Source organism: Barbus barbus (genome assembly GCF_936440315.1).
Source record: "Barbus barbus genome assembly, chromosome: 40".
In the NCBI taxonomy this organism is placed as follows: Eukaryota; Metazoa; Chordata; class Actinopteri; order Cypriniformes; family Cyprinidae; genus Barbus; species Barbus barbus.
In genome coordinates this window covers 19534782-19548425 of record NC_136718.1, presented here as the reverse complement: position 1 = coordinate 19548425, position 13644 = coordinate 19534782, and the positions used below count along the sequence as shown (strand labels likewise).

At 35.7% G+C, this 13644-nt stretch overlaps 1 protein-coding gene across 1 annotated transcript; it reads left to right on the top strand.

The window, feature by feature from the left end:
* Positions 1-362: 362 nt before the first annotated feature.
* On the top strand, positions 363-10777 carry LOC306859621 (sterile alpha motif domain-containing protein 3-like). Its single transcript, XM_079400737.1, has 9 exons — positions 363-540; positions 1729-1915; positions 3155-3313; positions 3957-4044; positions 4284-4439; positions 5756-5962; positions 6222-6393; positions 7611-7690; positions 7819-10777. Exons 1-9 carry the CDS (start codon positions 441-443, stop codon positions 8113-8115), a joined length of 1446 nt encoding a protein of 481 aa, XP_079256863.1. The 5' UTR covers positions 363-440; the 3' UTR covers positions 8116-10777.
* Positions 10778-13644: the final 2867 nt, after the last annotated feature.

Sequence of the window (13644 nt, the reverse complement as noted above, 5' to 3'; positions counted from 1 at the left end):
TCTGGAAGAGAAGCACAAAATAACCACATATATTTAAGAGACACATCTTTATTTACTATTTCTGAACCGTACACAAGCACATGACATTTTATTAATTATGCAGAGCATCAAGATAACTTTTAAACAAAGCAAATGTATTAAAGTATGCCTGTATTTTTAATTGAATTCTAAACTGATATAAGAGCAGTTTTAATTTTTTGTTTTAATTTAGAGTTACAGAATACATGTACTAATCTTTCTTAGCAAAAGTACAATGTAGACAAAATTATTTCACGTTTATTTAACATTATGGTGTACTTTTACTTTGCCTCAAAGATCAAGTACGCATTTTCGCAGCCGGTCTTCTTTAAATTCGCGTCGTCCAATGGGATTGTTGCCCGCGCGGTCCATATTATGCGCGCGAAGAAGAAGAGAATGTGCACCGTCCGTTATTCGACGTCATGGCTGCCTCACTACAGACGTTGTCGACGGAGGATCTTCTTGAAAAATTGAAAGAAGCTGGAATACATGTCACTGAAGACGAAGCACAGAAATTCAGAGGTAAGTTTAGTTTTAAGTAACTTTACTGTGAGAATCAGTTGGTTCCCTTTCGATTCCTTGATATTGCGTCTGTAGCAAGGCCTGACCTTAACGTTACCTGGCGCGTGAGGTAACGTTAAACCTTTCTTCGAAAACACTGACCTGACAAAACCAACCCATTGTTATTACATTAAGCTTATTATCATTGCAGTTATTTTGTATTCATATTTAGCCAGAAATTAAGATACAACTTTTCGCGTAGCTAACTTATATTCTACCGCGAGACAGTGCTCGAGACGCTGACAAAACAGCGGTGAAACGGCCATAGAAACACTTCAAATCCATCGCGTTTTGTGTCAGCTTTTACCACAGATTTATAAACTCAGTTTTCCAGAATGTTCTTATTACGCTAACGTAAACGTTAACTTACCCGTGTTCACTCCGGACGCCTGTCTTGTTTTATTTTAACGCCTCTCATAGTCGGTCTGAAATGATATAATTTACGAATATCATCCGTGTTGATTTATATCAGTTTTATTTGGTACATAGTTAAATAACGTAAAACGTAAGTCCAAGAGAGTCCTATTTATTTGTCCTGCAGGTAACTTTACGTCGGCATCGAGCCCTTCCAAAGACAGTAACTTACGTTAACTTAAGTGAAATTTGTTCACCATTAAGTTAATTATCAAAACCGGTAAACTCGTGAAAGAAGTTTCTAGTCTTTGAGCTGCTAATTTAAATAATTTTGCTTCTAATCATACACTCTCAGGGAAAAAAGTAAATTTATGCACGTTAAGTGTACATATTAGTACCTTTTAGCTTTTGTACCTTTTAGCTTTTGTACCTTAAGGTACTGCCCCAGTGACAGTTTTGTACCTTCTGAGAGCGTATGCCAGAGGTTCTCAACTCCATTTTCCTGCAGAGTTTAAGTTAGCTCCAACCTTGATCAAACTCACCTGCCTGTAACTTTCTAGTGATTCTAAAGACCTTGATTAACTTGTTCAGGTGTGTTTGATTAGGACTGACCATGGATCTCGCGACCCAGAGTTGAGAACCTCTGGTGTATATAGAGTTATTGTGTTTTTTTTTTGTTTTTTTAATTAAAGCAATTTTTGTACTGATAAATATCCATTGAAAGACAGATTTTATCGTTGCTGTTAAAACCTTGAGCTCACACTGATCATTAATTTTATTTTATTTTTTTTTCAGAAAATGAGGTGGATGGGGAAACAATAGAGTGTGGCCTCACAGAGAACATGATTTCATATTTATTTCAAGGCTCCTTTAAAAAACAGGCCAAGTTTAACAAATTTGTACAGGAGATGAAGGAGGTTGTAACAATAACACTAGAACCAGTGCCAGCAGAATCCTATCAACAAACTTCGACTAAAGAAATGTAAGTATAACATTGAGTATTGTGTATTATATTTGTCCTATGTTTAGTGGTCGACTGATATTATGTTTTTGTTTTTTTTTATGCCTGATGCCGATATCTTAGAAAGCAGGGTGGCCAAGCAGCATACACAAAGTAACTCAGTTATGCTGTGCTAAACATTCAAAATGTGGAGTTTTTATATTTGTAAAATACTGTATGTTACTGTTAAGTAGGGCAGGAAGGATGCGTCAATGTAATCAATTAAGTAAATTAGGCAAATTTTTACATAGCACTAGAATACGGTTGTCAGTCCTATATTTTCATACAGCTTTCTGCTTTTCATGAGCTGGCGTGGCTGTGAGTGTAATATGCACGACTCAAACATGCTGTCTGTATGAAAGTATAATTTTCCCCCCAAAACTTCGTTTATATTTTCAAATAAATATTTAAAGCAATATCAACATTATTTCCTGCCATTGTAATTTTTTCAGTGTAAATTATTAAATTTTTTGGTAACAGTCCTATAGTGTCTGATTGTTCTAATTCAATTTATTGATCAAATTTAAGAATTTAAAATGAAAAATTAAGTATACATTTAATAAGATTAGGGGTGAAAATGCCATTTATAAACGTAAAAAAGCCCTTTGGGTAAATCTCACAAATATGCAGATTTAAATGTCAAAGCTGATTGAACACTGAGAATATTGAATAAGTTATATTTAACCCTCTGGGGTCGGCTGTATATAATTTTTTTTTTTTTTTTTTTAACCACTTGCTTTGGTCATTTAACAGTTCTAATAATTTGTTCACACCTATTCATGAAATTACATCATTTGGACACAGTCCAGTCTGATAACAGATTACTCTAAATTGTAATGTTGACATGCATTCTCTTTAAAGCTGCTTTGAAATGGTATGTATTGTGAAAAGCACTATACAAATAAATGTGAATTGAATTCTATTAAATGAAGACCGTAAACTAATGTAGGCGTGGAATCGGGTGCTGGCCTTCTCAGTGCTGTCAAAATAAGTAACATCGGACAAACAGAAAAACTTATAAGCTGATGCCAACATTTGAAAAATGCCAAATCTTAGACATTATGTCGGCTTTGGCAATATATCAGTCGACCACTACTTATGCATATGGGTACTAATGTACCAATGAAGATATGTCAGAGTAGAAAAATGTTCAGTATAGTGGCTAATCATCAGTATTGCTACTAATGGAAGTTCTTAACTACTACCCCATCCTCACTGCAGAAATGCAACTAGTGGTAGACTGCCTGCTGGATTTGCCATTCCACCGTTTCCTAGAGATCTCCAGGCCAAGCTTGATAACAAAGAACCATGCCAGAAGTCCTCAAAGGATAGACACAGAATCATTAGAGTTCTTCATGAAGCCATGATAGAACACACAATGTAAGTCAGCAACTTGTAAAGCAACATAAATACTTTGAATGCATATCTATGAAGCAATGTTTTGTTGATATGCATTTGAACTATTTATGTAAAGGGGTCATATGATGCTTTTTTTTAAAGATCATTATTTTGTGTATTTGTGTAACAGAATATGCTGACGTTTTATTGTTCAAAAAACACATTATTTTTCAAATACTGTACATTATTGTAAGTCCTCTATGCCCCGCCTCTCTCAAACGCTTAGTTTTCTACAAAGTCCCTCCTTCCGACAAGTGCAGTCTGCACTGATTGGCCAGCTGGCACAGTGCATTGTGATTGGCCGAACACCACAGGCAAGAAATGATAAATGTAACACCCCTTTCCATAATTGTGAGCTTTAGCTTTTAAAAGTATAGTAAAGAAAGACGGTTAATAATGTCCTTCGTTTCCCTCTCGGGCTTGAACTGATGGTAAAACTGAGTCGCGTGACAGACGCAGTGATGATGCTCGTATGTGTTTACAGCTTGTAACACTCCAAAGAGAAAGGAAAACTTTAAATCACATCATATGACCCCTTTAAAAGTAATACAAATTAAAGATAATTATTATTTTTTTATTTAAAGGAGTTTCTAATGGGCCAGCTGGTTTTAATTGAATCTTTCAGGTATCCAACCAATGCAGAATATGTGCAGGTGGCAAAAGCACTTATTGTGAAATACTGTTTCCTAAAGGATCTTGAAGGCAATGGCTATGTAAGTTATGAGCAATGGTAGACTTTACATTATGTGAAATGACTTCACCAGTGTAAATAAGAATTACATAAGGTCATTGTTCCATAAATTATATGGTCTTAGATATTGTTTACATCTTAGCCATTTTAATTGACAAAAAATGGTGGTTCTGTTTATATGCGTTTACAAAAATGACATGTCAGATGTCAGAATCTCTTGGCTGTATTCCCTAAACTATCCTATTTTCCCTTATGTGTTAGCACACTTGGCACCAATCCCTCAAACGCAAATTTAAAGCTGAGCGTGCACCTCTGGTCCATGATGATGAAGTAAGAAAGAGTAAGGAGAAGTTTGGGCACAAAAAAGTGAGGGACTCTGAACAATCTCCAACAGCCTGTCGCAGACCGGAGTCAGGGGTAAGTGGATTCTTGTAGTTCAAACGGTTTATTAGTCAAGAGCCAAATAAAATTTGACAACTGAAGAGTAATTGAATTAGGGCTGCACAATTTCCAAATCATAATTGTCAGTTACTAAACAGTTAATCACTGAATGGGTTAAACGATAGGATCCATTTTTCTTGTGCACTGTCAAAAGATGGCACAATGTTCCTATGGTCCTCCAATTAAATTGTTGCAATTTAGTCAGTGTCTTTTAGGTCTGCATGGCAAACTAAAAAAACTAATATTACAATATTTTGTTTTTCTGCAGTATTAAACAGTATACATGGTAGGGCTGCATGATTAATCGCATGCTATTGTCATGCGCATCTCGTCAGTAATGCCGGTTCTTTGATTAGCGGTAAATCTCCCATCACCTGCTTTCAGATGGAGCGGCATTTAATGCACGGAGCTGTAGTTCACTGACAAGCCACGCAAAATAGCGTTCATAATCAAACCCGTATATGGTTAGGGATATAGAAGAACAAAATAAATTTGATGTGAAATTATGTAAATGTAGCCATGAAGCATCATGATATTGAGTTGACAATGATAATCATAATAGAACTGAATCGTGAAACCAGTGAATATTCACACCCCTACTTTTAAGATGGCAGTAGCCTACTGACATACAGAGATTCCATAAACAAAAAGCATTGAAACTGCAATTTTGATTAAAATGTAAAGATGTATTTGCACAGCAGAAGAATTAAGAATCGTTTCGGAATCGAATCGTGACTCCCACAATCCCTAATATATGGTAGGATTGTCAAAATTAATAGTTTCTACAGTGCAAAATCAAGTACTTTCTCCCATTTCTTTCACTGTTGGCATGTAATCAAACAAAGATTGCTAAAGATTTTACTAATAGATGAATCTCTGTGAAAAAAACTAATGCTGCTGCCATCATTCTAATGTCATTTTACCCCCCTGTAATTTGGCTCTAAATCTTAGGTGAAAATTTAACTTTTTCCTCTACAAAATAGTGCAGTACTCGGTCAATATACATTCATTACACTTAATATTTGGGCTTTCGTCACTAATTATGAATAAATATTTAAATAAAAATATTAACAAAATTACAAATTTGAGCCAGGGAAGTTTCTGAAATTTGGTTTATTTGACATGGAATGACCCGTTCGCATAATAAATATTTTAAATGAATTCATTGTGCAGCCAAATTGAATATCTCTCTTTGTCCAAAAAACCAAAGGTAAGGAAACAATGAATGACGTCATGTGTTTTTGAGGTTTAACTTTTATTATTATTATGGACTTTTAAATTTGATCCAATAGGTGATTGCAGTCATTGGTGAGGATGCATCATCTGTTGAGGGTCATGTGAATGTCCTGCATATCCAGTACAGCAAGGTGCGACCAGACACCTTGGTGGTCAAAGACCGAATGCAGCGAACTTTTGCGTGGCGAAGAAGGGAGATAAGAGATGGAATGACTGTGGAGGATATACTTAAGAAGTACCCTTTCTTAAAAACAGCCTCAGGGGTTAGTGATATCAGATTTTAAATCAGTTCTCGGCTTAAAATAAATGTTGAATGTCAATATAAACCAAACAGTATGCTAAAATGATCATTTACTGTTATAACTCTGTTGTAAAAACACTGTAATTTTCTAAACCTTCAGGTAAACAAATATATGTGCATTCAAGCTTAGAAATATTTGTACAGTGATATAACTAAAGAGAAATGGCAACAAAGAATATTAGAATGAGTGATTAACTTTATCTTTTTTTGTCAATTTTCAGTTGTGTGATGAAGTTGACCGAATGCATTCATCAACTGTCAGTTTAAGTCAGCGCTTCAAGGACGGCTTTACCAGTATTGTGCCAAAGGTGCTTGAGCTTGTTCAAAGAAATGCTCCATTGGCCAAAGTCTACAAAGAAGCAAGAGAAGAGATGCTTGCAGAAGATCTACCAGGTATTGACCTAAAATGTAGTAGTTTTGTGATCATCCATTTCTGAGCTTTAAAGACTGATAGTTATGTTAATTAAAAGTATAGGTGCTCAACAAATACATTTGTTGAAAATTTGTGCTTGGTCCGTACAATATCTCCATGAGAAACTGATCTTGCAGTGGGCGATATGACCAATATCTTATAACATGATATGAGTAATTTTATTTCACGATAATGATACGTCACAATATAGTTATTCTTGCTGGAAATAAGTTTAACTAAAGGAGAAGTTCACTTCCAGAACACAATTTACAGTTAATGTACTTATCCCCTTGTCATCCAAGATGTTCATGTCTTTCATGTTCATGTCGTAAAGAAATTATGCTTTTTGAGGAAAACATTTCAGGATTCTTCTCCATAGTGGACTTCTATGGTGCCCATGACTTTTAACTTCCAAAATGCTGTTTAAATGCAGCTTCAAAGGGCTCAAAACCATCCCAGCTGAGGAAGAGGGTCTTATCTAGCAAAATTATCAGTTATTAAATTTTTTTTTAAATGACAATTTTTATAATTAGCTATATCATAACTAGTTATATAATTTTTTACCTGAAACACTCGTCTAGCTCTGTGACGTTTATGCGTAGTCTGTGCACCTCTGGTTCAATACAGTTAGGGTAGTTTGAAAAACTCCTACCCTAAAAAAATCCAATTTTCTCCCTCAACTTCAAAATCATCCTGCATCGCTGCAGAAGTACCGACCCAGTGTTTACAAAGTGTACAAGTACATTTAAGTATAGTTCCTAGACATATCGGCCTAGAAAATCGCAACTTTTCATTTTCCCTCAGTCTTCGTACACCTATGTAAATACAGAAGATTCAAGTTTTAAATAGGAAAAATATCGAAACTCTTTGGTCATTTTTGAGCAAGATGCTAACCGTGTAATCCGATTCAATGATCTATGCTAAGCTAAAAGTGCTACCGCCAGACCCGGAGATCAAATAAATGGATTCGAAAACGGTAAAACTGAACTGTTTAACTCTTGGGGAGTTTGAAAATGTGGGTTAACACCCATAAGTGGAGTGTTCCTTCAATCTGTGTTTTTTTTTTTTTTTTTTTGGGTGAAATATGACTAACAATGAGTAAAGGAAACCACTTATGGGGGGTATAAATGAATATGAAAACAGGCAATTTATAATAATAAATTATTGAAGTTGTTTGTTTTATTTTATTTTACAATAGATTCTGACTTCCGTGCAGCACTGATTCTGCTGCCCCAGATCTTTAAAGAGAAGGTTGAGAGCTTAATCACACTAGGAGAGGTATGGAACTATTTGTTTAACTATCACTTTGCAATACTCTGATACATGACCAGTTATGTAGTTCTGACAGATGTAGCATTGTTTTACATATAGAATTTTTCTTTTTCTTTCTTTTTTGGTTTTCACAGTGGGATGCTGATACTCCGTACCCAACCATACAGTTGGTAGAAACTGACTGGAAAATGGCTTTCTCCAAGAGGGTTCAAGTCCTTGTTAAAGTGGATGGTGTGGAGGTGTGGAGGGGACTAGGAGTTGAAGAAGGGATAATTGCAGCCTTCAGTGCTTACTATGTTTTCAACTTGGCTTATCCACCCTACATGAAGAATACACTGACCTTCCTGCAGCATGCCATAGCAAAGATAACTGAGGTGGGTGGCAAGCCCCTTCCAATAACTGTCACCCGAATAATTAATATCCTGTGTTAAAAATGCCACAACCATATCGATGCACAAGGTGTAGAAGAAAAACCTTCACCTTAATGAAACTAATTCAACATGTTGGTCTGGTTCACAACCATGAACCCAATTTCAGCATCACTTGTGGACTGAATAACTGCAAGTCATCTTTTACAGTATACGAGTCTTTCAGGCGTCATGTCTATCGAAAACATAGGAAGCTTGTTCTACCTCATGATGATATGGGTGCTACTGAATACTTGGACAATGACAATGATTTTGAAAACATGGACTGTCACAATGATCTAGAAAATACCAATGAGCTACAGCCTAGGACAGATGAAATGCCTCCACCTAGTAGGAATGAGCTTTTGACAAACTTCAAAGAAAATCTCTTCAGTTTCATTCTTAAATGTAGAGAAAAAAATCACATTCCACAGACCGTCCAGCAGGAAATAGTGAATGACATCAATTTTTTATTTTGTTATTTTAAAGAGAATTACGACTCTTTTATTACTTACCATCTTCAAAAAAATGGGTTCAACATTTTAGAATGTCCTGAAATAAGAGAAATGGTACAGTCAAGGGATTTTTTTGAAGAAGCTTCCAAAATTGTTAGCTCTCCACACATGTTAAAAGAACATTGTAAATCTAAGCTTAGGCTGGTTGAACCGGTACATAATATTTTGAGGTCACCGAGTGGACACAAAATAGGCACATATTCATATGTACCCATCACTGAGGTTTTAAGTAACTATTGCTCACATGAGGACATATTTGATGAAATTCAGGCAAACCACTATCTAGACAGAGATCCAGATTATTTAAGTGACTATACGGATGGTACATGTTTCATGGAACATCCCTTCTTTAAAGTTAATCAGCATGCCTTACGTCTTCATTTTTATGAAGATGAATTTGAAGTTGTGAACCCTCTAGGTTCAAAGAAAACCAAGCACAAGCTTTGCGCTTTTTATTATACGATAGGCAACCTTAAACATCACTCAAAACTGAAGCACATTCATCTGGCTTTATTAGTACGACAAACATTTGTAAAAAGCTGTGGTTTAGCAACCATCTTAAAACCAATGTTAGACGATCTTAAAAAACTTGAAAGTGAAGGGTTCGTGGTAACTGTAGGTGGGATTGAGCAGACTATTCACGCTGCACTAGCAACAGTTTCAGCAGATAATCTTTCAGCACATATGTTAGCTGGTTTTACAATGTCATTTAACTCTGGTAGAGTTTGTCGCTATTGCATGGCAACCCACACAGAAATAAAAGAGAAATTCAGAGAGAGTGATTTTGTTTTAAGAACCCCAGAGGTACATCAGTACCATCTAACGTGCATCGAAAATGCAGAGTATCAAAGAATGTATGGTGTAAATTATCCTTCACCATTTAATGAGCTGAACTATTTTGACGTGACACAGGCATTTCCGCCTGATATAATGCACGATTTGTTAGAGGGAGTTATTCCTCTTGTAATAAAACTAGTTCTGAGCTGGGCTCATAAAGAAAAACATATTACTATTCAAGAGTTGAATGATGAACTTCAGCAACTCTCCATTGGTCAAAATGACAAGAAAAACAAACCAGTGCAGTTGTCAGAGCGAACTTTACACAAATCTGGAATTGCTGGGTCTGCTTCACAAAAGTGGTTTTTGTTTAGGATTTTGCCCTTTTTAATGGCACACCGTGTTCCTCCCAATAGTAAACATTGGAATGTTTTCCTGTTATGTCGTGACATTGTTGACATTGTAATTGCCCCAAGAGTGAAAAGGGAAAACCTAGCAATGTTAGATACACTTGTTTTTGAGTTTCTGACACAGCTAAGTCATGTTTTTGGGGATGTTGTTACACCCAAGTGTCATTTTTTGACACACTACTCGAGACTAACATCAATGTTTGGACCTTTGCGTTTTCTTTGGTGCATGCGTTTCGAGGCTAAGCATCAGTATTTTAAGACTGTTGCTAGCAGCTGTAGAAATTTCATTAACATTGCCAAAACCTTAAGTGAGAGGCACCAGATGAAACAATGTTGGGAATTTTCCCCGCCCAATATCCTTGATGAGTTTGAGATGGTAGTAGGTAGGAGTATAGAGACTCCGTTGTCATCGCTCCCATTAGACTTACAGAAAATTCTAACCGATATACATGGAAATGGAGATTTCGACATTCAGCGTGTTTCAAATGTGACTGTTGACAATGTGAAGTATGCTTTAAAAGATGTATTCATAGTTGACTATGTCCACGCAGAGGAAATTCCTCTATTTTTCCAAATTAAATACATTTTAAATGTCAATACTGTATGGTTTCTGTGTGGCAAGTTTTTAATACCAGTGACGTATGACTCCCACTTCCATGCATACTCGGTAAAAGTTGACTTTGAATGGAGTGTTATAAATCCAGGGCAAGAGATGGACTTTCAGGCCCTTGACACATACTCTGCTGATGATAAATTGTTTGTGATCCTCAAGAATGTTTAAAAAGGTTAAATTAAATGTGTTATATTGTGTTTGGTGAAATGTGTGTTTGAGATGAAATGTTTTAAGGGTATAAAGTTACACTTAATGAAATGTGTACTGTTGGAAAATGATTGCTTTGAGATTCTTGATGTTCAAAACTGTTTTTAGAAAATGTAGAAAGCAGTATAAAAATGTACTTAATGCGATTTTGTACTGATTTTGTGAAAAAAAAAAAAAAAAAAGTTTAGTTTTATGAAATGTTTTAAAAAGGTGTTCAATGTATGCATCCTGTTATGACACATTGTGATGGCGCTTAAAGCATTCCTCCTGTGAACAATGTGAGAATGTAATAGTTTTGAATCTTTAATAAATGTGTTTATGATCAAATGTTAAGGGTATAAATTTACAATTAATGCAATGTGTACTGTTGGAAAAAGATTGCTTTTTCATTGTAAAATTGCATAATGTATCCTGTTATGACATTGTCATAAAGCTAAAAACATTCATCCTGTGAAAAATGTCAGAATTGAATGATTTTGAATGTTTAATAAATGTGATAAACTGCATTCTGGACTTTTTAATATGCTGTATGAAGTACAAATTTGCCATCAAATGGTACAAAAGGGTTGTCACTGGGGCAGTACCCTTAAAAGGACACATTTGCACCTTTTTTAAAGGTACATAATGGTACCATAGCACTGTAAGGTACAATTTAGTAAGCAGAGGTACATATTTGCCTTTGACGGGTACATACTGCAAGGGTACAGAGACGTACCCATGTGAAGGGGTACAACGGGTGTACCCTTGAGGGTACTGCCCCAGTGACAAGCCATTGGACCCCTGAAGGTACAAATTTTGCACATATTTTCTGACAGTGTATGTAGCACTGCTAGTTAAGACATTTTTTGGCTACCGCCTCCACTTGCTAATGCCCCTTCATGTATGACAGCATCCAAGCAATATCCTACAGACATAACACCCCTTTGCAGAGCCTGTGAAAAGAAAAACTGACCCACATCCAGCCCCATTACCTAATCTTTTCCTGTTATTCCAACTCAACATTTGTAGATATGTACAAAGGCCTCTCATGGCATGGCTTTAAAATGACTCCCTTACATTATATATAAGGCTTTCCTTTTGTGTTTCTCTAGATTCTTTGATTTGTTATGTGATTTGTGAAATGTACACCATTCATGCTCTTCAAGGTGCCAGATGCTGAGGTGCACAGCAGACATAATGTGTTTAGTGTCAAGAATTTACAGTCTCTCAGGTAATAGGGAGGAAAACCTTCTGGAGTAGGAGAGCTGACTCTCATACAGCATGATCATGTAACCATTTATCGCTCTCTAAACTGTATATGCTGAAGGCTCTCAGAGGTCCTCAAACTTTTGACCCTTATAGTGTCAGCAGGATACCATGTATATACATTTGTATATGTAAGCATCACTCTGCATCAGTATCTGTACATGTTTTATGACTTGTATGATGGAAATCAAGAATGTGAAAAAAAAGTGAAGAACAAGATAAACCCGAATTGCAGAAGGTATAACTTCAGGGTAATTTCATAAGATAAAATAATTGTACTATTAAAGCATTATTTTTCAGAATTAAAAACGTCCTGTCCAGCTTATTATAAAATCTAAATATATAGGCTATGTAAAAAGCCCACTCTCATAAAGACTACAACTACCACAAGAATGTGAGTTTACTTAATTAACAAAAGTAAATTCAGCACGAAAATATACTGTAATATATTTAGACTCCCAAGCGATAAATATTAACTATTATATTTGCTTACCTGCTTTCTGTTAGATGTATGGGCTTTTGTGTTTGCACAAAGTTCGGGATAAAAACAGGGAATTCCTATCTTTTACGAAGTGTTCATTTCTACGAGGTATTCCATAGGTTACTGCCAGTTGACTACGAGTTGGCGTTAATTTTATCGAAAAATGCTGACATGTTACATCAAGCATACTGGGTCATACAGGTAAATTAAGTTTTTTTGCGATCACCAACACTTCACGCACTCAGAGTTTAGGCCTACTTTGGGCAGTCTTTGATAACTCTTCAAATTAGTGATGAGAATCATGACTATATGGCTGCGTCTGAAAACTTAGGCAGCTGACTCGCTGTCTTATGAGGCACTGACTTTGCAGGCAACGTTTTTGCACGAAGGCACCTCACGAAACTGATGTCAGACAGGCTTCTGAGGCAGCGTAATGGTTTAATGATCTACAACAAAATTGAACGAGTATTGGTGTTAACTAAACAAATATTTAATTACTATAATACTGATTTCTCACTAGAAATAACATCAAAAGTGCAAAAGGTTAATCAGAAATATACATTTACACACAAACTAACCACCAAACAAAACTTTCAGACGCCATCTTTATTTTTTAGCTGATCCGTCACGGAATGGAAAGCACAGGATTGTGGGATATCAAAGGCAGTGAAGGATACATCTATAGTGCCTTCAAAAATCAATCAGATGAAGGTATCTCATAAGCAGTGTTGGGGGTAAAGCATTACAAGTAACGCAAGTTACGTAATAATATTACTTTTGTCAAGTAACTAGTAAAGTAATGCATTACTTTTTAATTTAGAAGAAAATATCAAAAAAGATTTTTCAAAAAAGTAACGGCAGTTACTTTTTCCCCATTGATTGACTGACAGTGCGCTGCATGAACATGCTGTTACTGTAGACTAAATGTGAATGTGCATTAATTCATCCCACTCGCAGATTAATTAGTATTCATCAAAATGAATTAAAACAGTGAAATACAAAGTCAGAATATGACGCAAACCTGCAATAATTAAATATGTTAAATAACACAAATGTATCTAATCCCATTTTATTAACCAATGTCTTTGCTGCTGACTTTTGATTATCCAGTTCAACCATACTAATAAGCAAAAATGACTTTAGATAAACTAACAATTGTGCTTCATTGTTTTTTATTGCTGAAGAGTGTTGAGCCTTCGTCTGCGTTGTACTTTACAGACATGAATTTACTCTTCCTTCAGCCTGCGGTTTATTCATTACACTTTTTGGTGTGAAAGGGCTTTTACATTTGCTATAATTAGAACT